The sequence below is a fragment of the Lytechinus pictus genome, chromosome 12 (assembly GCF_037042905.1).
Source record: "Lytechinus pictus isolate F3 Inbred chromosome 12, Lp3.0, whole genome shotgun sequence".
NCBI lineage: Eukaryota > Metazoa > Echinodermata > Echinoidea > Temnopleuroida > Toxopneustidae > Lytechinus > Lytechinus pictus.
In genome coordinates, this window is record NC_087256.1 from 13,510,837 (window position 1) to 13,536,474 (window position 25,638).

General features: G+C 35.7%; 1 protein-coding gene across 1 annotated transcript; it reads right to left on the reverse strand.

Moving 5' to 3' along the window:
- Positions 1–1,259: 1,259 nt before the first annotated feature.
- Positions 1,260–25,325, reverse strand: LOC129272428 (suppressor of fused homolog). The gene is made up of 10 exons (XM_064107321.1): positions 24,977–25,325; positions 20,866–21,000; positions 19,203–19,342; positions 18,394–18,536; positions 16,951–17,036; positions 14,953–15,149; positions 13,180–13,411; positions 12,524–12,662; positions 7,209–7,277; positions 1,260–6,571 (listed from the first exon to the last, which is right to left on the reverse strand). The coding sequence occupies exons 1-10, from the start codon at positions 25,120–25,122 to the stop codon at positions 6,500–6,502; spliced, it is 1,359 nt and encodes a 452-aa protein (XP_063963391.1). The 5' UTR covers positions 25,123–25,325; the 3' UTR covers positions 1,260–6,499.
- Between the last annotated feature and the right edge of the window lie 313 nt (positions 25,326–25,638).

The window sequence follows — 25,638 nt, forward strand, 5'->3', positions numbered from 1 at the left end:
GTTGACAGGCAAACATTATTATTATACATTTAATAAGATACGAAGAATTTGATCGGTTAATCAATGTAAATGAATGAATCATGATCATGGGCCAAATAGAACGTATGTGATAAGAAGTATTAAAACGGCGTATTTAGTGTTAAAAATAACACCTAACATATTGATAAACAAACTTTAAAAATCATAAGTCAGCTGAACCGCACCTCAACCGTCACATTCAATTAATTTCAGATGTTGACAGATAGAAATCGGATCAGATGACAGCTGGATTCAAAAGGGCAAATGATATAAATCCTTTTTTTAGATTTGAAATAATATTTTGAGGACAAAATGCAAGTTGTTCCAAAGGTATTGATGTAAAAGAACTCTACTGAAAGAACAATTACTCTCCTCATGGTATGCACGTGGAAGTACGCGAGTGGCTCAGACAATAAAGTGCAATAAGTTATTTTAACCTTATAAATTTTCCACAAATTATATCTAAATTACAAAAGTCTTTTAAATGTATTAATGTCAATTAACATCTCTTGGAAACGACAAACATCAATCAAACAAGTACGAATTAAAGAAACTTGATAAAATGAGAATAAAATCAAATTATCTTCAAAATCAAAACCCTGAAACACCAAAAAAAATCAGTTATCAATTAACAGTGAGGGATGGCAAGACATCTTCATCTGTAATCAAATACAAGTTGGCCAAATTAAGTGAGATATAAGTAAGTTGAAATGACTTTAAATACTCATCCCCTCCCCCTCCTTCCTCATCCATTAAGTACAATCCTCTTTATAGAGTGCAGTCGTACTCAATATTTTTGATGTTGTTGATCACTTTATTTCTCTAAAAGATACTAATCTTATTCATTATCTCTTTTTTTATAACCATACTTATTACCATGATAGGTGTGATCGTAACCCTAATGAATATGATCATAATTATAGTTATAATTGTAAAATTCAAATAAATATATAATCACCACCATCACCACCACCACCACCACCACCACCATCAACATCATCATCATCATAATCATCATCAGATATCATCATCATTATCAGAATTTGTTTTTAAACTTTGATTTTCACTGTTTTCTCTTTCAATCACTGCATAGGCCTATTAAATGCAATTGGCTTTTGGAAACTCATCAGCTGACCTGCATGAAGTCCCCTATTATTTTCAATACCTACATCACCAAGAAAACTTTAGCATTGATTTTACAAACAACAACATATAACACAAAAACAATAGAAGAATGAATTAGTTTCAGCAGTACTAAGTAATTTATTCATTTCTTCTGGGTACAGTTCACTTCTCTTACTGAATATTTAAATAGAAAACATGACTATGAACAAAATAGTGTCTTTGAATATATTACTACCAATTATGAGTTCCACGACAGAATGACAACTTCATTTATTCTATAGAATTGTTCATACAAATATAATAGCACCATTATGGTAGCAAGTATAAAAACTACAATATACAATGACTGTTTGATACATGACATTACCAACTTAAGCCAACGATAGAAAAGAGGGAGAAATTCTGTTCCCCAACATTTCACATCATACATATACATAAACACAATAGCCCAAATTCACAAAAGACGTTCAAACTCAGAATGGGCACCATACACCCTTCACATATTTTTTTCATCTTCCAAGCATACCCCTCTAAAATGGAAGTACTAAAATAAACACAAATAAGTTGTATAATTGGATCATATTCAGGGTGCGCAGATGCTAAAAAAATATATAAAGGTGATTAATATTCTTTTGTGAATTTGGGCATATATTAGAATTGAACCTGACACAGTTATTTGAAATACAAAATAAACAGGGGATGCTTATACATTATTCTTCGAAAATCATGTGATCAAGAATTCAGTAACATGACGATAATGGAAATAAATATTATAATTAAAATAAAAGGGCAATACATACAAGTAGTGAACAACTGACAAATTAAAAAATATCTATAAAGCGGGTATGCGACTTTGTTAAGTGAACCACCTTTATCTGTGAAAAATAGTTGTATTTCAATGGTAATATAATGAATTTCATGAAGTCACAAGTTGTTGGGTTGAGCAAACAATGTTTGCAAAACCAAAGAAATAATAATGTACATGATTCATGTTCTGCCTAATTATTCTTAGCAGGTAAATGCTATTTTTTCCCTTTGATATGAAACATGGCTTAACCAAAAAAAAAATGTAACTCATACAAATTCTCTCGGAGATGGGGAAAACTCTAATAAAATGAAGGAGGGAAGATAGTTGGTGATCATTATTCTGATTTTGTAATGCAAGAAATGACCCTCACAAGAAGAATTCTAATAAGTTGCCCTCTCTCATTTCCACAATTGAAACATTCAAAGATTACTATTCACTGGTCATTAAAGATCAACTTTTTCAGTGATGAACACAAATCCAGGTTCAATAAAATAATAATAATAAAAAGCCCAAGTCAGTCATCTTAGGTATGATGAGGTCATTCTAACAAAAATATATGGAAATATCAAAGGCATGAAGAAAGGTCTCAATATTGGGCTAGTATAAGAGAAAAATACATTATTATTTACATGTAAGACACATATCACTTCTAATTACATGTATGTGCACAATATATTACAATAAATTACTGCCTACATGAAGTACATGTACACGTGAGTACCCCCAAACAAAATAAATCTGTTAACAGTACCAGTACATTTGTATCATTACACTAGCATCTACATGTATATAAAAAAAAAATCCCTACTCAAATCATTTCATACATACATTGTAAGATATGGGCATGCATTACCGGTACATCAAACTAATATTACAATATCATCACACTCTCTCTTCATACAAATATCTCATTTAAAAAAAATTGTTTCCTGTAACCGATCACACAACATTTCATCTTATAAATAAACCTATAATTCAATTCAATTGAAATTACAAATCATAAGAATGGACACCTCTACATTATGAGAATAAACCAATATTCAATTATATATAATTTTTAATGTACAATTATGTGTATTATTCATTCAGCTCTTGAAGACATGATAACAGAGTTGGTAGCATCCTTTAATATTTAAATTACAACTTTCTCTTGTGGTATACAATAATATTTTCATTCACTTAAATCAACATTCAACAATTCAAACAATTTTATCAGTATTACCAGAAGTGAATGTTATCTTATGGTTGGCATTCTTTACTGTTTGCATTAAGTATTACTTGATTTTATTCTATATCAGATGAACCCCACAAACAACAGAACAGAACTTTACCTCGACGGAAACATACACATCAAGCCAAACAACTGCATAGGTTTTCTTTGGGTTTTCAACTATTAAAACAAGATATTATTTAAAAAAACAGTCCTTGCTTGCAGCATTTTTAAAAAAATCATTTATTTTCTTCAAAAAATCTCCAAATAAGTAAAGCTTATCAATTACTACTTGTATTTCATAGCTGCATTTCTTTCATCCTGATATTCAGCTGATATAATGGACATTGATATCTATGGGACATTCAAACAATGCTTTCATTGAGATGTATGCATACAGTGGTGCCTATTTACTCAAATAGCAGCTAGGGGAGGATTCATGAAAGGACTTTTCAGACGTTTTTTATTCTGACAAATTTGTTTTACACATGTGCCTCTCAGAAAATTAAAATCATGTCAGATCGCAAATGTTGATAAATGCTCCACCAGGCAAGCACAAAAGTTGTGCCCTTCCAACTTCAGAATTAATCTTGAGCAAAAGTCACACACCTTCTAACATCTAGCACCCTGGCTAGTTAGCGGTAACGTTGCACCCATTCAAACTCTTGTCTTGGTCTCTTTGTTTTTCAATGACTATTTCTTTAAGATTTTCAAGCCCCGGGAAGATGGCACCTGTACACGTGTCCCCTTTGCTCCCCCCCCCCCCATTCACCAATCTATGCAAAAAAATTGAAGATGTGGGTTAACCGAATCACCGATAACATACATACATCTTACATCTACCAGTGACTTCATAAATATTCAACTGAGAAGTCATTTTTTATGCATGGATAATAAAATCCTGTATCCATCTATTTAGGCAAGTTTCTTTTTAAATATTTTAATTTCTTAAGCACTGTGTCATTATGCAATTGATTGTATATTCTTGTTTTGTAAAATATTCTGCAATTCAGCCTTTGGCTGTGAATGAATTTTCAATAAACCATTACTTTACTATACTATACATTCAACAGATTTCATCTAAAATTAGCTGCACAATGCGAGTAACAAATTTGAACGATACCTTAACTAAAATCACAAATAAATCAGAATTTCAATATATATTGAGTAAGAAAACACAAAAGTAGCAGGACCTTGCTAAAAAAACAGTGAATAAACATCTACTTAAGTCAAAATAAGAATAAATTATATTTAAAAGTACATCAAACAATTAAAGGTGCATATAGGAAAAGCATGATTTATAGATTCCATGTGTTGACCATTACAGTCAATAAAATAAAACATACATATTTCAATACAACACTAACAATCTCTATCTTAGATTGTCCCAACAGTATTATCAAAATAAATCCATAGCAGAAAAGATTAAAACTGGCAAAATACAAGGTCAAGGTGACAGAAAATGGAAGCACTTTATTTCAAATTGATGTAGTTCATTAAAAGGGTGAAAGGAAATAACCTAGAATACATGTGCCATGTGTATCCAAATTGCAGATAAAATATATTTCATAAGTGAATGATGCAATGGATATAATACTAAAAACTTAGTACATTATCATTATCGTCGCAGAAATTATATTCATTTTCTAATGTAGTTAATATCAATTCTATACAATGATTAGAGCATATATGTATTAATCACAAAGTATAAAGTGGATAGTTTGGGGCTGTTTTTTATTTTAATGAGGGGGTCAATCATTGAAACAGATTTACAACAATACAACACAATACACTTTGAATATAACCCACAGAATTAACTTTTTAAACATTTTGGAAGCCCCCCCCCCCATGGGACCAGGAAGGGGGAGGTCTCCCTTCCCTCTTCCTTGATCAGCATGCAAACACAAATGTAGTTCGAAGGTTGCTCCATTCAAAGTCAAACTCTTGAAGCCATTCACTGTCATGTTACCCATCTCTCTCTGACAGTTGATTAATGAGCATTCACCATACCACATTATGCTGCACTCAACCCAGGTGAGGGCGTGAGGCAAATAGGTACCTGGCAGGATTAATTCTTTGAATGCACGGAGCACTGGAAGGCAGCTCGTGCTAAAGATGGTGTTACAATAATAGAACACCAAGAAATATATTATTTCTACACAGATGGCACTTCATAAATGCCTATTATTATCATTATTATTACTATTTATACCGAGGGTATAGAAGGATGACATATTTTGACATATCCATTTCATCTTCCTAATTGGCTTACACATGACTTTCTCTTAGAGCTGATCAAATAGCTACAGGTCTCACAGTACAATCTTCATATTGAAAATGGAGTTGGATATCACATCAATATTTTGACTGGTGGGAATCTTGATCTTTGAAACTGCTTTACCAAAAACAAACCCTGGATTCACTTGGCATAGTTCAACAACAGAATAGAGCATGGGGGGGGGGGGGGGGGACTTCTACAAGCTTTTGTTACTTGTTGGTAATTACAGCTTAAAAATTCTCAATTCTAGTAAATACAGACTTAAACAAAGTTATCATTTCAGTAATACATGCAGTCAGATCATGAAGAGTCCATCATATATTTTTTCTCAAATGAAAAGTGATGCATGATTTAGGTACAAATTTTGAGACATTTTCCCAGCAGAATGAATGAGGTTTATAGAGGTATGAAACTATTACTGTAGTAACCTGTATTGCTTGATCATGCATACAAAAATGAGACAGATATTTCTTGCAATACAATCTCATTGAAAACAATTTTTTTTCCCCTAATACCTTGTAAGTCTAATCAACTTGTAACCGATTGTAATGAGTGTATGAATGACCCTTACTTCATCGATGAATAACACATCAACAATCCAATCCAATGAAACAGTAGACTGTATGGAGGGGGAGGGATCAATAAGATATTCTGACCAATCAGAACCCTTAAATAAACAGAGCTTTCTATTAAAAAAAAAAAAAGGGAAATACTACTGCATCACACATGAGAGCTCAAACCCAAAAAAAATATTTCTTTACAAAAAATATTATCAAACATACGGAACAATAAATTTGTATAGAACAGGAAAAATTAGTATAATGATTTACATTATCATACTTGTATTACCCAATGTACTCTAAAATGAACACAACACAAGAAAGAAAATCATGTAAGAACTTCATATTTCTGCTACTCTATTAGAAATCTCTATGTTAAAGCTATGTATTGACAGACAGGTATTCTTACATGATAATATATCTTCTCCTGTGACATTGGGGGGTCATGAAGCACACTACGGAAGGCTTTGACCAATCAACTGGTCACTCCACACCGGTCACTACGTCTCATCAGGAGTAATGGTCAGTGTTATTCTCTTGTCCCTCCAGTCGATGACCTTGGGTAGATCCAACTGAGAAGAAAAAGGGACAAAGAAAGTAAATTTCATTAAAAACTTGATAGGTTATGCTCCTTCAGTGATTGATCTCTGCTAATCTCTATTCGGAATAACACTAAAAAGGTGGTATTTTCATGATTTAACCAAGCTTTAAATCCAAACTACACAAAAGTTTTATTTCATATGCCTATGAAATACAAGGGTTCATCTAACTTTTTTGATATTCCTGAAGAAAAAAAATATACAAATCTATGAAATGAGTGGTTTTTTTATCCATAAATTACCTTTTTTTTCTCTCATTTCATCGTACACAGTAAAAATAACATGTAGAAATTGAATGAATTGGCAACATCAAAACAAATGAACAAATTAAGGGTGAAAAATTTGAAAAAAAGGGGGGGGGGGTGACTCACCTCTAATAATATAAACACAACCAGAAAAACATACAAAAGGAGGAGGGAGGTTGCTGGCAAATGTGCATTAATGTGTAATATGTAGGGTGACAAAAACAGGGAGGGGGCATTAAACTAGTTTGTGGGACACACACAACACTAAATGTTTGATAAGTTAAGGGTGTTAACAATTCAAAGGCACTCATTGATACATCAGCTCACGCAGAAGTAGATCCTAGGGTTGGGGTGGCATAACTTACCTTTTCTTTTGATTGCAAGAACTCTAAGTCGCTGGCCATAGTTTCTGCAAATTCTGATCTGATGAGGAGCTGAGGACACAAGAAGGGGGAGAATGGTAGAATGAAAAAAATGTAAAGGGAAATTGCAACAACAAAAAATAAATGAAAAGAGATGCTGATTTTGCAGTTGCAGTTATAACAAAATTTGTGCACATTAAAACTGACTCTCTCCCCCTCCTTGGCTAAAGGTTAAGAAGGACTGAATGAAACAGTCCCAGAGACTTGTTACTCTAGAATACAAAAATGAAGAGTTTTGAATAACATGATAGTTTTGAAGATGTAGATAAGATAGTTTTAAGATGAAGCCAAACATCAAAGATGACTTGATGGCTGCCAAAGAGAAGTTTCTGTGATGTGAGTTATGGTCAAATATCTGGTAGATTCATGGTAACTACCATGGAAATCCTTGATTGTGATTAGAATCTGAGCCCTGCTACCATAGTTGTGAGTCTTCATGGCCCGCATTTTGAACTCCAGTTCAATTTAAACTCTGGTTTTAAGCTGTGGTTTAACCCTATCTAGGCCAGGGGGGGCCTCAGAGGCCCCCCTCGTCGATTCGTGCAATATTTTCGCCATGCAAATTTTTTTTTACCGCAACGCTCGCTGACTTTTTACTTTTAAGTCTTGCGCAACTTTTGAGACCAATTTTGTGTCACCCGGGTACGTGGTTCCGAAATAACGCAATATTATTATTTTGTTTTTGTGGTTGTGTGCGCCTGCTGGTGGCCCTTCCACATTACTCTTACTTTTCTGTTCATTTTTGCTATTTTTGTGAATCTCTATGTTCTATTGATCATATCAAGTGTTTTGTTACTGTGTCAGGAAGCAGGTAGATTATTTTGAGTGGCTGGTAAGCTTGTATTTTGTTGTTATAACTCATTTTGATTTTTGGATCTTGACCACTCTGTTCAGTGTATAGCCATTTTAGCTACACTCCATGTACATTGCTAGATAAGTTTGCTAGTCACCTTTGTTGAATGCACCTTTGTTACTTTGTGAATTTGTGCAGCAGGTCTATTGTTACCTTGTTAACAGTACTTTAATAATCTTGTACACAATGAAGCCAGCTTGCCTGGTATCTCTTGGATTTTGTTTAATCCTATTGTGCTGTGGTTGTCAGCTCCAGCATCATAAATGTGCACTGGATTTCAGCTGTATGCAGACCCATGTACACTCCTCTCAATCTTGTGTATTAAAGGGGAAGTATGTTGGAACCCCTGTACAATATTATGCAAACTTCGAATCTACATTTCAGACTTTGTTGCTGATATCTGGTGATATCAATCCGAATCCAGGTCCTAATAGTGTTCAATCTAACCTGTCTCAAAAAGACAATACTTGTTCCATTACTTCTCATTACAAATATGATTCTCAAACACTTCATTCATTCAATACAAGGAATAATTCTCTTTTCAAGAGTTGGTTTGATACCAATCAAACTGCCTGGAATCGGGTTGTATCTCTTGGAATTAACAGAAAGCGGAAGACACATCGTGGTAGGCGTAGTAACCATACCCATGTAGGTAGCTATATTAGGTTAGGTATTCTTGATGTTTGTTCGATTCGCAACAAATCCTCTATTTTCCATGACTTTGTCTTAGATCACCATTTTGATTTTACATGTATCTGTGAAACTTGGATGAAAACCTCTGATGATGCTATCATTGAAGATCTTCGACCTAGCGGTTACACCTTTCTCCATCGTCCTAGAGATTCCAAGCGCGGAGGTGGTGTCAGTTTCCAATACAAGAACAATCTCAATGTGGTTTTGAATCCACCACAAGAACATGACACTTTTGAATCAATGCACGGGACCATTTCAAACAGTTCATCATGCTTGGACATCATGGTCTTATATCGACCACCTGGTAATCAGTCTTTTTTTGCCTTTCTCGACGAATTTTCTGAGCTTCTTGATATGACTCTCCTCAAGCCATCACCTATTGTCATCACAGGCGATCTGAACATCTACCTGGACAGTTTGTCCTCACCGAACACACAGAAGTTCAACGATCTCCTTAGTAATCATGGTGTATCTCAAATTGTCACCTCTCCTACCCATGACAAAGGTCATCCTCTTTATTCGGCCATCGTGAGGAACTCTGATAATCTGCTTTGCTCTGGTCTGAAGGTTATTCCTGGTATTTCAGACCACTCTGCCATCACCTGCCAGCTTCGTCATAAAAGGCCTCTTCGGACTGACTCCACGTTCACCTGTCGCAACATCAATGCAATAAACAGAGAAACGTTTGCCAATGATGTTGCCAGCTGCACCATTACAGCCTCTGATACGGACAGTGTATGCAATGCTGTGCGATTGTATAATCTTCAGCTCGGCACAATCCTGGATTCTCATGCACCTGCCATGACGAGAACCATCAAGAACCGTAACAACTGTCCTTGGTTCAATCCTGATATCTCCGCAGCTAAGAGGAAACGCAAGAGACTTGAACATAAATGGCGTTCCAACGATAAGCTACACATCGACAGAGAACTATGGTGTGCTCAGAAGAACTTGGTAAACTCCATGCTGATGAAGGCGAAACGCTCACATTATGTTGGTCTCGTTGAGGACTGTGGTAGCGACTCACGCAAGCTCTTCTCTCTTGCTATCTGTCTTTTGAATCACAAGCAGTCTACCCCTCTACCGCGTCACACTGATAGTCATGTTTTAGCTGAGACGTTCATCCAGTTCTTCCAAGCGAAAGTTCGGACTATCTGCGACACTCTTCATCCAAATGAGTCACGTCCTCAACCTTTCACTGCAACCTCGCTTGAGACTCTGCATCCTACCAATCCAGATGAGATTCAATCAATTCTTAGGAAAAATACCCCCTAAATCATGCCAGTTAGACCCGATTCCTACCATTTTGTTAAAAGATTGTTCCTCTACATTTGCTCCCATTATTTCACAGATAGTTAATTTAAGTATTGATCAGGCTGAAGTTCCCACTTGTTTGCCTATATCACTCCACTTCTGAAGAAAAGTTCACTTGATCCAGAGGTACTGCAAAATTACCGTCCTGTATCTAATCTGCCATACTTATTCAAAATTCTTGAAAGGGTTACTGATTATTTTTCGGACAACAATTTATTTGATCCCTTTCAATCTGCATATCGTCCCAACCATAGTGTGGAAACTCTCCTGATCAATGTGTCCAACTCTATTCTTTAGGGTATGGACACTAAAGGAAATATCTCAGCCATGTTCTTCCTCGACCTGTCTTCCGCTTTCGATACCGTCAATCATACTGTTCTACTTAATACACTCATTTCATTTGGTGTTAGGGGTCAGGCATATGAATGGTTTCAGTCATATCTTTCCTGTCACTCGCAGATTGTCTGTATTAATGACTGCAAATCTACTAACATGCCTCTTTCTCATGGTGTATCGCAGGGTTCTGTGGGCGGGCCCACTTTGTTTTCGATTTACTTGATTGGTTTGGGACATATCTTACGACGCCATAATATCAATTATCATATCTATGCCGATGACATCCAACTCTATCTCTCCTTCAAACCAAACCAGGCTGATGCAACAAATGCAATCACCCTTCTTGAGAATTGTTTAGCTGACATTCACTCCTGGCTGGATAGTCATTCATTGAAATTGAATCCTTCCAAAACTGAGTTCCTTCTATTTGGTTCAAGGGCTCAACTTAGTAAAGTCAAGTTGTCATCCGTATCTTTTTCGGGATGTACCATAAGTGTGTCCCAGACGTGTCGTAACCTAGGGGTCATGTTAGATTGTGGAATGTCTATGTCTAATCAAATAACCAACATCTGTAGGTCTGTAAGGTATCAGCTCCGTGATATTGGGTTCATCAGAAATATTTGTCAAAATCTGCTACTGAAAAATTGGTTCATGCACTGATTTCTTCACGACTTGATTTCGGGAATGCCTTGCTTTACAATTTACCCAACACCCAGTTGTCTAAACTCCATAAGCTCCAGAACGCTGCAGCACGTTTGGTCATCCTATCTAAAAAACATGTCATATCACACCCATTCTGAAATCTCTTCATTGGTTAAAGGTCAATGATCGCATCATCTTCAAAATCCTTCTCCTTGTATTCCATGCAATTAACGGCTCTGCTCCACAGTACAATATTAATCTAATCAACAAATACACTCCTGTCAGGTCCCTACGCTCATCCAACTCTGGTTCCCTAGTTATTCCTAAATCCGTTAAGACATGGGGGGTTCGGGCTTTTGCTCACGCTGGCCCTGTTCTCTGGAATGATGTTCCCCTGGCAATCCGTGAATGCACTTCCATTGACACATTTATACGTTACCTTAAGACTCGTCTATTAAATGCTTCGTACTCTTAATTGTTCCTGAATCTATTACTATTATATTTGTACTTTTTCTCTTTCGTTCTTTCTTTCTCTCTTTCTTTCACTGCGCCTTGGGCACTCTGCAGAGTGGATTTGGCGCATTACAAATAACATATATTATTATCATTATCATTATTATGTAAGTGCATGTCAGACCAAAAAATTGTTCAAAAACGTGATTTCGTGTACAAAGTCAATGCAAATTGTGTTTTCAAATGTATGATTATTTTTAGTTTTGCTGGTCTAAATGTATTTATTTTATGCTGTTAACGATCTCAGAAGAGTCCCCAACAAATTTCATTGAAAAAACAATGAAAAACGAAAGGTAAAAAAAAACCCAAAGAAATACATAAGAAATTGCAAAAAACAATACATAAGAAATTGATCTGATATCGCAATTTTTTCATTAACACTTGCTAAGATTACCACAAAGAGTTTCTATACCAAAATTTAGAACATTTGGAGCTTTATGTAGGGAGTTAAAGGAAAAAGTATGATTTTGCATACTAACCATGCGTAAATTAGCATAATAACTTAAGAGCAATTTGCATGAAATAAATTACTGTACAATTCTGTAGATCATGTCCAAGACAACCTGCATGCCAATTCGGCACGATTGAGATCTCAAAGGGGGCTTTCCAGGACAACCCCCCCCCCCCCCGGCCATATGAACTCCCAAATACCCTAGCCTAGATAGGGTTAACTATGATACAAATATCAAACAGTACTGATTCAATTTATCAGCCCATTTAACACTTGCACCATTCAGAACTCTCTGGGAATGATAACTTACATAGTTTTCTTCACCATTAAAGCAAAGGGAAAGGGCACAGTAAACATGAGAAATATACAATATAAATAAACAGAACATTTTTGACTATGTCTTTATCTGTAAGAAACAGGGCCAAGATGTTGGGCATGAAAGAAGAATAGCCTTACCTGCAGCCATGGTCCCTTAGCCACATAAGGATGAGTCTCTTCAACAAAGGATCCCTCAACACTCGGTGAGACCAAGGTAACTGCACAGTCATTGGCTACGTTCTTAAAGGTAAAGTGACGACCATGGGTAAGACGCCCTCTGTTGATAAAACATGAGAAATTTATACTTCCATTATTTTTATTGGTTACATCGGGACTAAAAAAATCAACATGAGAAGTGAATATATGAAAATACACTGTAAAATATGTGACAAGTGGTCTTTCTAAACAACTTCTACACATTCATGTACTTCCTTTTCTTCCTACCACAGGACCCTTGAAGACCCTGTTAATAATTATTATCTCTCTGCCTTGGAGACTAAAAGCGAATTGAATCACCATAATCTGCAGGATTGGGGGGGTGATGGAGGACCACTATAATAATGAGGCCTCCATTGGACATCCTATCCAAGGGACACTGTTTTCTTTGTAACATAGCCTGCATCTATGGAACAGGGGAGGGACATGTTTACTAACAACATAGGCTTCAGTCATCTACCCAGGGTGGACTCGAACCCACAACCTTTGTTCAAAAGGGCAGACACTTTACCGACTGATCTAACTCGCTCCCTCAGCAGACCACCTACTCAAACAGACTTTTTTTCCACTATACTCACCTTACTGCTAATGACAGTAGTGCAGCGGCTTCAAGGTTCAGCTTAATGCTCACACCATCCAGGTACCTTGAGTTACCAAGCTCAAAGATAGAGCTGCGGGTGTCTGTCTCACTCTCAGTGGAAGGTCGGCGGTTCAAGCCTTGGTTGGTGTCCTCCTTACCAGAGATAGGTGGAAGGACAGGTCTGTCGTTGGATAGGCCTCTGGTCAAGGCCTGTCTTATCTGTTCAGTTTCTGGGAAGATCATAAGAAAGAAAAATATACTATCGAATTGATGTCAAAACAGTAATGCAAAAGTTCACCTACTAGATTTGAATGGTTTAGAGTTTATTCTGCCAGTGTGACAGGGGTATAACATTGAAGGTTTTAAATCTATTCCTAGGGAAACAATCATTGTGTTCCAGAATGTGATTGCCCACCTTAATAAATCAAAAATAGGCTACACCAGGTGCTATGTTAATACCTAAAATAGTCCGATATGGATCTCAAAATCAAATCTTAACAATCAGCCCATAAACAAGAGTAACTCTCCCTCTACCTGCTGTTAAAATATAAAGCTGTAAAATCCAACCAGAATCAAGACACAAGTAGGTCATGTTACGGGAAAAGCTCACGGCACCATCTCATGAAGCTTGGCTGCAACGACACGTTGCCTTACTAGGGAAGTTACTAGTCCTTGTCAGCCATTTAAAACCAAGGATTTTAGGTGCATTATAATTTGGAAGAGATTCTTCTGCAACTTAATCTTAAGACAAGGGCTTCCTCACACAACAGCTTGCAATCAATCAATAAATGACAGTGCCCATCAAGATCATTGTGGCATGCTCATTTTGTTCATAACACTGACCTGGGGCCCGTAACACAAAGATTAAGCAATCATTGCAGAACATATTTCTACAATTGATTGCATTGACTACAATTAATCGTGAAAATCAAGAGTACAATTATTTGTGTTACGGGACCCAGGAGCCAATCAGGGGTCTGTTGCAATCGCAAGTCCCAAATGCGCGCTGTTGATTGGTTGAAAATCAAATTGATTGATTTTTAGAGTTGCGATTGATTGCAACTCTTTCTGCAACGGGCCCCAGGGGAGTGTTTCATCAACATTTTCATCCGACAAGTTGTCAGATCTGACATCTTTCTCTGATGTTGATTGGCTGAGAGGTACTGTTACTATGGTAACTGTCGGATAAAATGGGACTTGTCGGATAAAACGTCTGACAAGTCCTTTCATGAAACGCCCCCCGGGAGTCTTATTTCATACTTGCAATCAATTGCAAACCATTGTGTGATGTAGCCCAAAAACTTCTCTTTATCTTTTAAGACAAATGAAAGTAGTAAACACCGATTTCAAGAGAAAGTATCTAAAACCAAGGTTGATTGTCATTTTACCATTGTATGTATAGATCTGGTACAGTTACATTAACTGAACTTTGTAAAATCATAAAATCTATGCTGGAAAACAATCACACTGAAGATCACTAACACAGATAAGCACATGTGGGAAAGTGTATTATTATTGCTTGGAAAAAGTGTGGCATTTCGCTCAAATTTCATGCTTGATTTGCTAATTTCTCAGCAATTATAGAATAAATTCCTGAATCCTTTGGCACATTTTTTTGAAAATACATTCAGACATATGGGTGATCATTTGATTGGATTCTGTACAATCTCATGGTGAAATCATTACGACTGGCATTTATCTTTAATCATGAGTTATGTCAGAAACAAAATCATGAGTAATGTCACTTTGAAAAACACAACTTGAGACTCACCTATTTGTGATATCCTTGGTGGATCCGTTTCATCCGTCCAGTCACCGACAGGGTCCCAGGAACACCTTGCACAGACGCCACTAAGATTTGAGCCTTCCGTATCGATCCCCCTCTCTACTTCCTCCATCAGTAACGGATTGACTTCAAAGATGGTCTCACCCCTTCGCATATCAGTCACAAGCCATGATCCACCAGCACTGAGGATAATAATAATAATAGCTGGATTTATAAAGCGCTTTTTGCCTGAGGATACAAAGCGCTGCTATTATTACCTCGGCTTTAGCTCGAGCTACCATCACCGGCGCTCAGTGCATGCAAGGGATTACTCCTGCCGGGTACCCATTCACCTCACCTGGGTCGAGTGCAGCACAGTGTGGATAAATTTCTTGCTGAAGGAAAACACGCCATGGCTAGGATTCGAACCCTAGACCCTCTGTTTCAAAGGCGAGAGTCAGAACCACTAGACCATGACGCACCCACATAAGGAGATGTTGGTTTATAAGACATAGCGATTCAAGCATTCACCTGAAGACAACTTTCTCCTAAAGACGACAAGAACGCAGCACTAGTTCGAAACATTGGATTTGGGTGGTTCATTGGTTACACTTCGTAATTCCGAAGGTTCTTTATTCCGAAGGTTCGTAATTCCGAAACACGTAAATTGCCTATACCTCAATGTTCGTTAATCCGAAAACGTAAAAGGGTTCGTTAATCCGAACATTTGTGGCGTTATTCCGAAGGTTCGTTATTCCGAAGGTTCGATAATCCGAAAACGAAATAAGGTTTGTTAGTCCGAAAACGAAATAAGGCTCGTTAAAGGTCAAGTCCACTCCAACAAAATGTTGATTTGAATCAATAGAGAAAAATCAGACAAGCACAATGCTGAAAATTTCATCAAAATCGGATGTAAAATAAGAAAGTTCTGACATTTCAAAGTTTCGCTTATTTTTAACAAAATAGTTATATGAACGAGCCAGTTACATCCAAATTAGAGAGTCGATGATGTCACTCACTCACTATTTCTTTTGTTTTTTATTGTTTGAATTATACAATATTTCAATTTTTACGAATTTGATGATTAGGACCTCCTTGCCTGAACCACAAAATGTTAAAATAATGGAATTCCACGTATTCAGGGAGGAATGAAACTTCATTTCACATGACAATGACGAGAAAATCAAAATATTTCATAATTCATATAATAAAATACAAAAGAAATAGTGAGTGAGTGATGTCATCAGGTCCCTCATTTGCATACCGACCGGGATGTGCATATAACTCTTTTGTGAAATGAAGCGAAAATTTAAAATGTCATAACTTTCTTATTTTACATCCGATTTTGATGAAATTTTCAGTGTTATGCTTGTTGAATTTTTCTCTTTTTATTCGAATCAAGTTTTTGTTGGGGTGGACTTGTCCTTTAATCATTAGTTTTCGGACTAACGAACCTTCGGAATTACGAACCTCATTTAGTTTTCGGACTTACGAACCTTCGGAATTACGAACCTTCGGAAATACGAACTTTCGGAATAACGAACCTTCGGAATATCCGAACCTTCGGAATAACGAAGCTTCGGAATTACGAATGTATGCGAGTTCATTCCAGGACCAACACATGCCCACAAGAGAAAAACTCTACACTCATAGCAATTAAAGAATTTCACACTTATTGCGATGTTACTCATGCAAGATAATCCTGGCAGACTGTAACGTTATCATGGCTTCAACAGCTGATTAAGCGGAGTAAAAGTGCAGAAAATGGGGGTTGGCCATACAAACAGGTTGATTATCTTATGGAATTGTCTAGCTAATATCTCTGACAGCCAACATATCTCCAGAGATTTAAACTATGATCAGATTATTATGCAACACAACTCGGCATAATTTTTCAAATTATTTCAAACATGGTGAGACAAATTACACTGCCAGTTGGTGTTAGACATCGAGAATATCAACTCTTGATGATGAAATGATGAAAAAATGTAAAGGTCAACTTACACTTCCATAGATTTGAGTAATTCCAGCATGCCAAGACCATTCCACCTCTGTGAAGCTTGCAGTTCCTCAGCACACACTCCAATAATCTACATTCAAAATCAAATAAATTCATTAACATCGTATAGAAGTTAAGGTCCACACTCAAATAAATGTACCTCGAATCAGTTATCCCGTGAAACTTACCATTAAAGCCACTATGCCAAAGTTAATTTGAACAGCATTATTTCAAGACCCTAACTAATTCATATGGACCTGGCATCTTTATCCAGGATGCAACATTCTAATATGTAGTCTTGCACTCACTACCAAGATTAATACTTCCTTCTAATCAATCGCTTGGCAATCAAAGAAACAAGATCTACATTCCAACTTTGCCAAATCAATCCTCGTCTCCTCGCGACACCGTGATTTGCTTCCTGCAGAACGACAACATGTCTCGCAAGTTCGACTAAGGAATACTCACCATCTGGACATGCCTTGTACAAGAACTGAACGATATAAAAAGTGAAGTGTTCCTACACTTGTCGAACTGGTCAATTCTCAATTGTAGATGTTTTAGCCATGTACGGGTAGAAATTTAAATTTCATACTTTTATATTCTTATTGTTTGTATTATTAAGTGCTTTTAAACACTTTGTTTAAATCTTGATTTTCTTAAGTTCGATTCTGAATGTCTTTTTCATATCCTTCCAGGATTATATCCTGAAGTGTTTTTTTTTCTTCTCACAATTGTACTATATATAGCTCCATTGAATTTCTGTTGCAATAACTCAATTACAACTCTAATAAATTACCTAGAACTTCAATTTTTCTTCATGCTCAATACAAAAATTCATCCTCTAAATTGCAAGTTCATTAATTAAAACTGGTATTAATTACACCAATCTTACTTATATCAATGTCAAATCAACTAATATTTAATATTTTTAAATGTATATAAATCTCTGTATGTAAATCATATTTCTACGTAAACTTTGCTTCATTAGTGTAATTTATACTGCACTGTATGTACTTAATAAACCAAAATTGAATTGAAGAATTACAACATTCATACTATGAAATTTGTCAAGAAAAAAATAGTATACTTCCAGATATCCCTGTCTTTTTTTACTATAGATCAAATGACCAACATACTTTTTAAACCAAATTCACACTAAATATTTGTTTGATTAAAGCTTACACGAGAAAGACTAGAAGAAGGAGATTAAAACTGTGTTTTGAGTTCAATGCCCCTTTGAGGGGAAAAGAAGAAATATGGGAGAAACACATTATAGGATTAACAAAAATCCAGCAAAGAATAACAGGAATTAAGTTTAAACATTTGATTATTGTGATATCACATGGGAGCTGCCTATTTTCCCATTATATAATGATAATATGATTTATTTCTATTTTATCTTAATCACTCTACATAGAAATGTCTGTGCAATATTCAAGACCTACCTGAACAAAGCTGACAGTTCCATGTGGTGTTGTGATAGTAGGTAATTGAGGATCATCTGACATTAACATATGCTGAATACGAGACTCACTATTATCTAAAGGACTATGCCAAGAAACATGGTCTCCATTACAAAGAGTATTGCCTGTTGAGAAAACAAAAGTACATGTTGGACAAGCGTGCTATTAAATTCACAATTCCGTGATGTTGTTAGGACTGCATCGAGACATGCTTTATCAATATATCCCTGGTGTGTGATATGCATTTGTTATTCCTCTTTTAAATATCACTGTCATTGATAGGAATTTGTAATGTTAATTTATATTTTCTAAGGTTACTTTACGCAATAAAAGTATTAGTAAAGTGAAAATTGCATACACAGCTACGTGGAAAACCAGTGACGTACATTTTGTAAGCATTTTTAATATATGCATATACATGTACATATATGAAATTTTATAATTGTACAGAAAACATCAGGGTGAAGATATCTTAAACACAGATTTGAACATAACTTACTTTTAAGAGGGTGTTGTAAAAAAAAAGAAAAAAGAATTACAATCAACAGCAAGTATGCAAAATTTGCTGTTAAGAGGTGAATTTTACTAAAAGCAAATCACTTCATACTTTCTGTTTCCATATTAAATAACAGAAATTATTGATTTAGGGACTCAAGATTGACTTGTGATCATCAGTTTCTAAATATTGAAATTAAATATCAGAGATTCTTTTTCATAAGAAACTCTAATAAGTAAACAAGATTAAAAAAAAAGAAAAAAATGGATTGAATAAGAAAGATGTTATATCTCACCAGACTGGAAGACATATCTGGCTAGACCTTGCATAAGCTCTGCCGGCCATGTAGGGGGCGCTGTTTCAGTTGGCTCTTTCTTCAACCTGAACGTTAATTCAAAGCCAAAACCACTTGGCCCATTGGGACCTGTAGGTATTCTTTATTTTTAAAAGAGAGAGTTAAACATAGGGATTTTAACATGTAAATCATCACAGCAGCCATATCAGGTAATACATCATATCTTTCCATCTAAATGGATTAAACTTGGTACTTTAGTGTCAAGTAAAGTTTGATCAGAAGTCATTTGATCTAGTCTTTGACCGGTATTTTTTCAACATGTATTATTGATTCTTATTATTTCAAAAATGAAAACATCCTTATCCAAGACTGACATTGTATTATAAAATACTAAGCATTACTTGAAACAAATCTAATGTCCAGGTCTCCATTTTTTTTCTTCAGAAATGCATTAGATATTGTATTTAGAAATTGAGACTTCTACCATTCAGGCAACTCTGATGAAATAGCCTCAGGACAGCTTATATAAAATAACATTTAAACAATGCAAACATTCATGTTTTTTTTTTATTTATAGCCCCTTTATTTGTTATTTCTTCTAGAACTGCATTATGCTCAAACATGCAAAACCATCATGATTATTAGATGTTAACAAGTGGAATGCCTCTGGCCGTCTCACCTGCATCACGCGATTCAATATAGCAGCAGTGCTGATTTTTAAAACTAGTATAACTCGCACAAGATGTTCAGTGATACTTGGTTACTCTTATTTCCACGTTTTATGAACTAGACCAATACACTTATAGAGATATGATGGCAATTCAACAAATACCCCCAACGTGGCCAAAGTTCTTTGACCTTACATGACCTTTGACCTTGATCATGTGACCTGAAACTCGCACAGGATGTTCAGTGATACTTGATTACTATTATGTCCAAGTTTTATGAACTAGACCAACACACTTTCAAATTTATGGCTGTAATTCAACAAATACCCCAATTTGGCCAAAGTTCATTGACCCTAAATGACCTTTGACCTTGATCATGTGACCTGAAACTTGCACAGGATGTTCAGTAATACTTGATTACTATTATGTCCAAGTTTCATGAATCAGATCCATAAACTTTTAAAGTTATGATGGTAATTCAACAGATACCCCCAATTCGGCCAAAGTTCATTGACCCTAAATGACCTTTGACCTTGGTCATGTGACGTGAAACTCATGCAGGATGTTCAGTGATACTTGATTAACCTTATGTATAAGTTTCATGAACTAGGTCCATATATTTTCTAAGTTATGATGACATTTCAAAAACTTAACCTTAGGTTAAGATTTTGATGTTGATTCCCCCAACATGGTCTAAGTTCATTGACCCTAAATGACCTTTGACCTTGGTCATGTGACATGAAACTCAGGCAGGATGTTCAGTAATACTTGATTAACCTTATGGCCAAGTTTCATGAACTAGGTCCATATACTTTCTAAGTTATGCTGTTATTTCAAAAACTTAACCTCAGGTTAAGATTTGGTGTTGACGCCGCCGTCGCCGTCGCCGCCGCCGTCGCCGTCGCCGTCGGAAAAGCGGCGCCTATAGTCTCACTCTGCTATGCAGGTGAGACAAAAATGTGTAAGAAAAAAAATCAATGAAATGTTCTACTCACTCATGAACTCTGCCATCACCAAAAAGATCCGAGAGGCCAAAGCTAACATAGTGCCAATGGGGTGGGATCCCATGACCAGGCTCTCCTGGGTTACTGTACATACTGATAAAGTCTAGTGGGTCTGGTCCATTTAACCTGTAATAGTCAATCAAAGAGAATTAATCATTCAACCAGTTAGGATTATTGGATTCACTACATTGGTATACAGGGGCCCGTTTCTCAACACCGTCATAAGTCTAACTTCTTGACTAAATCGGAGATAGTGAGCTACTTGTCCGCTAACCGTTTCACGAAGCCCTCTTTACCAAGATCGGGTACAACAACCTCACTAAATATTTATGACACCTCCGAACCTGTCATAACTTCTTTCTTAATGACGTAGTGGCATCACGTGGGTAGACTATGACATGCAAAATTGCCTCGAAATTTGAAAATTGTAATCTTACGTAATCATTCATAGAAGTTGAAATTACATTGCAAAACAGGTGTGATAGATCATTCAATAATAATTGCTATGCACAGAAACTATCAAAACTGTTGGTAAAACGCAGCAAAACCACTCATTTTAAAATAGTAAAGTAATTGAATCGATAAAGATTCTACCACGGCAGGTCATCCATAACTGGACTCGTATTCGTCGTTTTCAAACAAAGAATTTGTCAAATCGTGTGTTTCGGTATGTAAAAAAATTTAAAAAAAATAATTTAAACTATATTTTGATGATGTTTGGAACCATAAATAAACGTATAATTATCATTATTTTACAAAGATAACAATTGTGGTTTACTTTCGTAAACTATCAAAATTTACTATCCCGGGGATACCCATCTCATTGTCCCCATGTGAATTTTTAGTCATGAAATGATATATTCATAATTTGATTTTCTCAGCAATTAGATGCTCAAGTCTTCATGGTTTAAGTATGCATGGTTCATATTTTGCCTCTGCTATTATTTTTATTAGATGTATTTCCAAATTAATCACAATAATTGCAGTTTTATCACATTTTTGCTTTTCAAAAATTATGCTATTTTGTGACTAAGGCTACGTCTCGTCTGCTCTTTCTACCGATAGTATCGATATCAAGGGATTCTAGTTAGGAAGCCCTTCGTGAAACGGGTTTAGTAAGATTGGAACTAACTCCGTGGTTGGTGGATAAAGATATGACTAACTTGTCCAGGTGTTGAGAAACGGGCCCAGACCTTGAATACAGTAGCCTATACTCTAATGCATGCAACAATCGTATCATTGAATCAAAATTATTGTTAGATAAATATATTGTTTTGTGACATAACAATGCTAAAATCAGTCAATCATCATGGAATTTAACGGGCTGCTAAACGGTTTTGAAAGTTGTGGGGGGGGGGGTGGTAGCCCAAAGTGGGGGTGCTGACCACATGAAAATTACAATCAGATGGTTATTTTTACGTTTTTATACACATTTATTGCAAAAAGTGGGGGAGGCTTTTGTAAAACCATCCAAACCATGTGACTTTGTCCCACATGCTCAATTTGGTAACTGTTCAATCAAGACTTAAAAATGTGATCTTCCGTCTGTTTGGACAGAAATCTGAGATAATTTTACTTCATTTTCCATTCAATTATCAGAATGAATTATTATTGAAACATAAATTCTGAATTCATTTCAAAGCAGTATGATATGAATTATTTGGGAATATTTTGCAATTTTAAAGGGGTTTTCAGTGATATAACTTTTTAAACATTTTTTTTAAAAGGTAAAATGTACCCGCCCATTTTTTTATATCTAAATTATTTCAAATAATCGTAATGACCCAGCCTAGTCAAATTATTCTGAGACTCTGAACATGAAAACAATGAATTTCTATATCAATCAAGCAGCTGAATTTTACGACCCCAACAAAAAATAAATGGTGTGACGTGTGCTGATCCAATTTAAAAACAGACAATATAAATTATTTACATAACATGTACATATAGAAATTTAATTACAATATATCTCTTTTATCAATTATTTCCTTACTCTTGTAGGATGGTTATTTGGCATTTTCCTATTTTGTTTATTTCATTTAACTTGTGTTTTCTTCAGCTGTTTTACATTTCTGTTGAGTCTAGACTAGAGTTCATTTGCATTTCCTTTCAGCACTGCCCTTGCAGTCTGAACTTAGATTATTTGAGTTTAATGATATTCAGTTGCCATTTATCCTTCTCCACAATGAATTCCTTTCCTCTCATTTTCTTAAATTGTCATCTTCATTCCTTCTCTATTCTCTATTCAGGTGTTCCACTCATTCCATCCCTGACCTGACTCCAATTCCATTATTACATAATCACCCAGATATCCTTTATCATCTTCATCTCATTCCATATTGGTTTATCTTTTGAATTAGGTTCTTACATTTAAGTTCAAACCTTCCATTATCTTTAGTTTGATTGGTTGTTATTTCTAATTTAAATATAAATTTATGTAAATTATACTATCATTCTGAGTTTAACTGAGGCAAAGTGGCCCAGAGAATAAATCAGTGCACTATCAGACTTCTTTGGTTTCTGTTCGATTTATTTGTGTCTTCTACAGTTTCACTTATTTTCCCTTTGGCTGATTGATTGGATAATTTGTGTTTGCTCCTTCGAACTTCTATCATTTCTACCCCGAACTTATAATTTTACACCTTACAACTTGTGGCAGCGGTGGGATTCAAGCCCATGCCATCGAAATGACTGGTGTCAGGCTGAACTTAGGTTATTTGAGTTTAATGATATTCAGTTGCCGTTCATTTATGGAAGAGTTTGCCATCCATCAGGAAGAAACATGGGTATTGCCAGAGGAGTCAACGCATTTGGGGTTCAAAATCAGTCACTCACACTTAATGATTTTGGGCATGATTTCTGAATACATATAGGCCTATGTGCAATTATTCATGAAAACATATTGGTCAAGATTAAGAACCCTTTTTTAGAATGATGAATGGCAACTGAATATCATTAAACCCAAATAATAAGTTCAGACTGCAAGAGCAAGAGCAGTGCTGAAAAAAAATGCAAATGAACTCGAGTCTAGACTGAACAGAAATGTAAAACAGCTGAAGAAAACACAACATGAAATAAACAAAATAGGAAAATGACAAAATAACTATCCTACACTCTTTATTATATTCGCGTTTTTTTTTCCAATTGTAGTGGAGGGGACGTATGTAAGGACCTCTGTCTCTGATTTCGTGAGATGGGTTTTAGCAAGACTGAAGCTAACTCCATGGTTGGGGTATAAGAATAGATATGACTAACTACAGTACCAGTCACAATTCTTCGACTACCTGTTTCAACCGGATAGCAATAGATTCAGTGGACCAAATGTATTGTTCTCTGGTTGAAACAGGTAGTCAAAAAATTGTGACTTGTAGTGTACCTGTTGGTTTTAAATTCAGGTGTGGTGATCATTAAAAAAAAGAAGATTAATATTAGCCGAGTCTGAGAGCTGCGGGCCGGAGCCCGATTGCACGAAAGGGTCTTTGCAAGAATCGTCTTTCGTGTCGCCCATTTATTATGATGCACCATGTGAAACGCATTTTAAATGAATTACCTGCAAACATATTTTAAATTTTTATTAATTTGTTAAAGTATAAACAAAATCTTTGTTTATATTATAAAATGATGTGATAGATCTAGATCTATATCATGAAATCGGATACAAATTGATTTAAATGCAAGCTAACAAATTTTTGTCAATCATACGTTTCACAAATATTCCCCATAAAGCGCATCATAAAAGATGGGCGACACGAAAGACGGTCCTTGGAAAGACCCTTTCGTACAATCGGCCCCCGGGCTCCGGCCCGCAGCTCTCAGTCAGACTCGGCTAATATCACCACACTTGTTTGTTACATTCTCAAGAAAGTATGGCATTATCGTGGTTTATGTCACCAGTCCATTCATTGCCGTTTATTTCGTCAGCGGTGGTGACATCTTTCCACTCCCATTGTCATTGACTTAATTAATAATTGTACACAACGATCGCACACACACCGACACACACGACAAGAGGTGACAAATTTCACGATAAGGCCGCCGAAAGTATAGATTGAATACTCAAAGAGTGGAAATTTTGGGAAAGATTTTTTTAAATTTATTTTACCAGTATTTCACGACGGCGGTCACTTGCAAAGGATTTGGTTGATCAACATACAGCCGCCGACATGCCGAATAGACAGCGTCAAGCCCCGCCGGGAGTGCAGGCACAGGTGCTGTTCCGTGTTCCGCTCCGCTCTGCTGCTGCTCCATTTAAGAAAAGAGATATAAATTAATACGTTAACAAAGCATCAGATGTTCATCAAAAGTGACTTGAGATTTCCAAAATTTCTCTTGAAACGGATGTTCCGAGTTCAAAGTCTAATCCTGTTGATTTTTAGTGATTTTATAACAATTTTAAGCGTGGGATTGAGAGATCCCGTTTAAGGTATTTGGCTGTTGAAATGTATATCTAAACTCCCTTTATAATTTTTGAGAAAAAAATAATAAATTAAGAAAAGATGCAAATATTTTGTTGTCTTTGGGCGAAATTCAATTTATATTAAACATTAGATCGAAAAAAGTAGATTCACTAAAATTTTGAGCATATTTGAAGGAATATTATGTAAAAGAATTAAGGTATATCGCAGTAAAACCATACATGTAACAGCCCCATAGTTTGTAGGCTTTCAAAGAAGGGGAAAAATAAAACATTTCATTGTTAGCAATCAACTTAAATTTGTCGTTTTTCCTAAGTTGTTGAATGTTCAGTTTTAATTGAATTTTCTT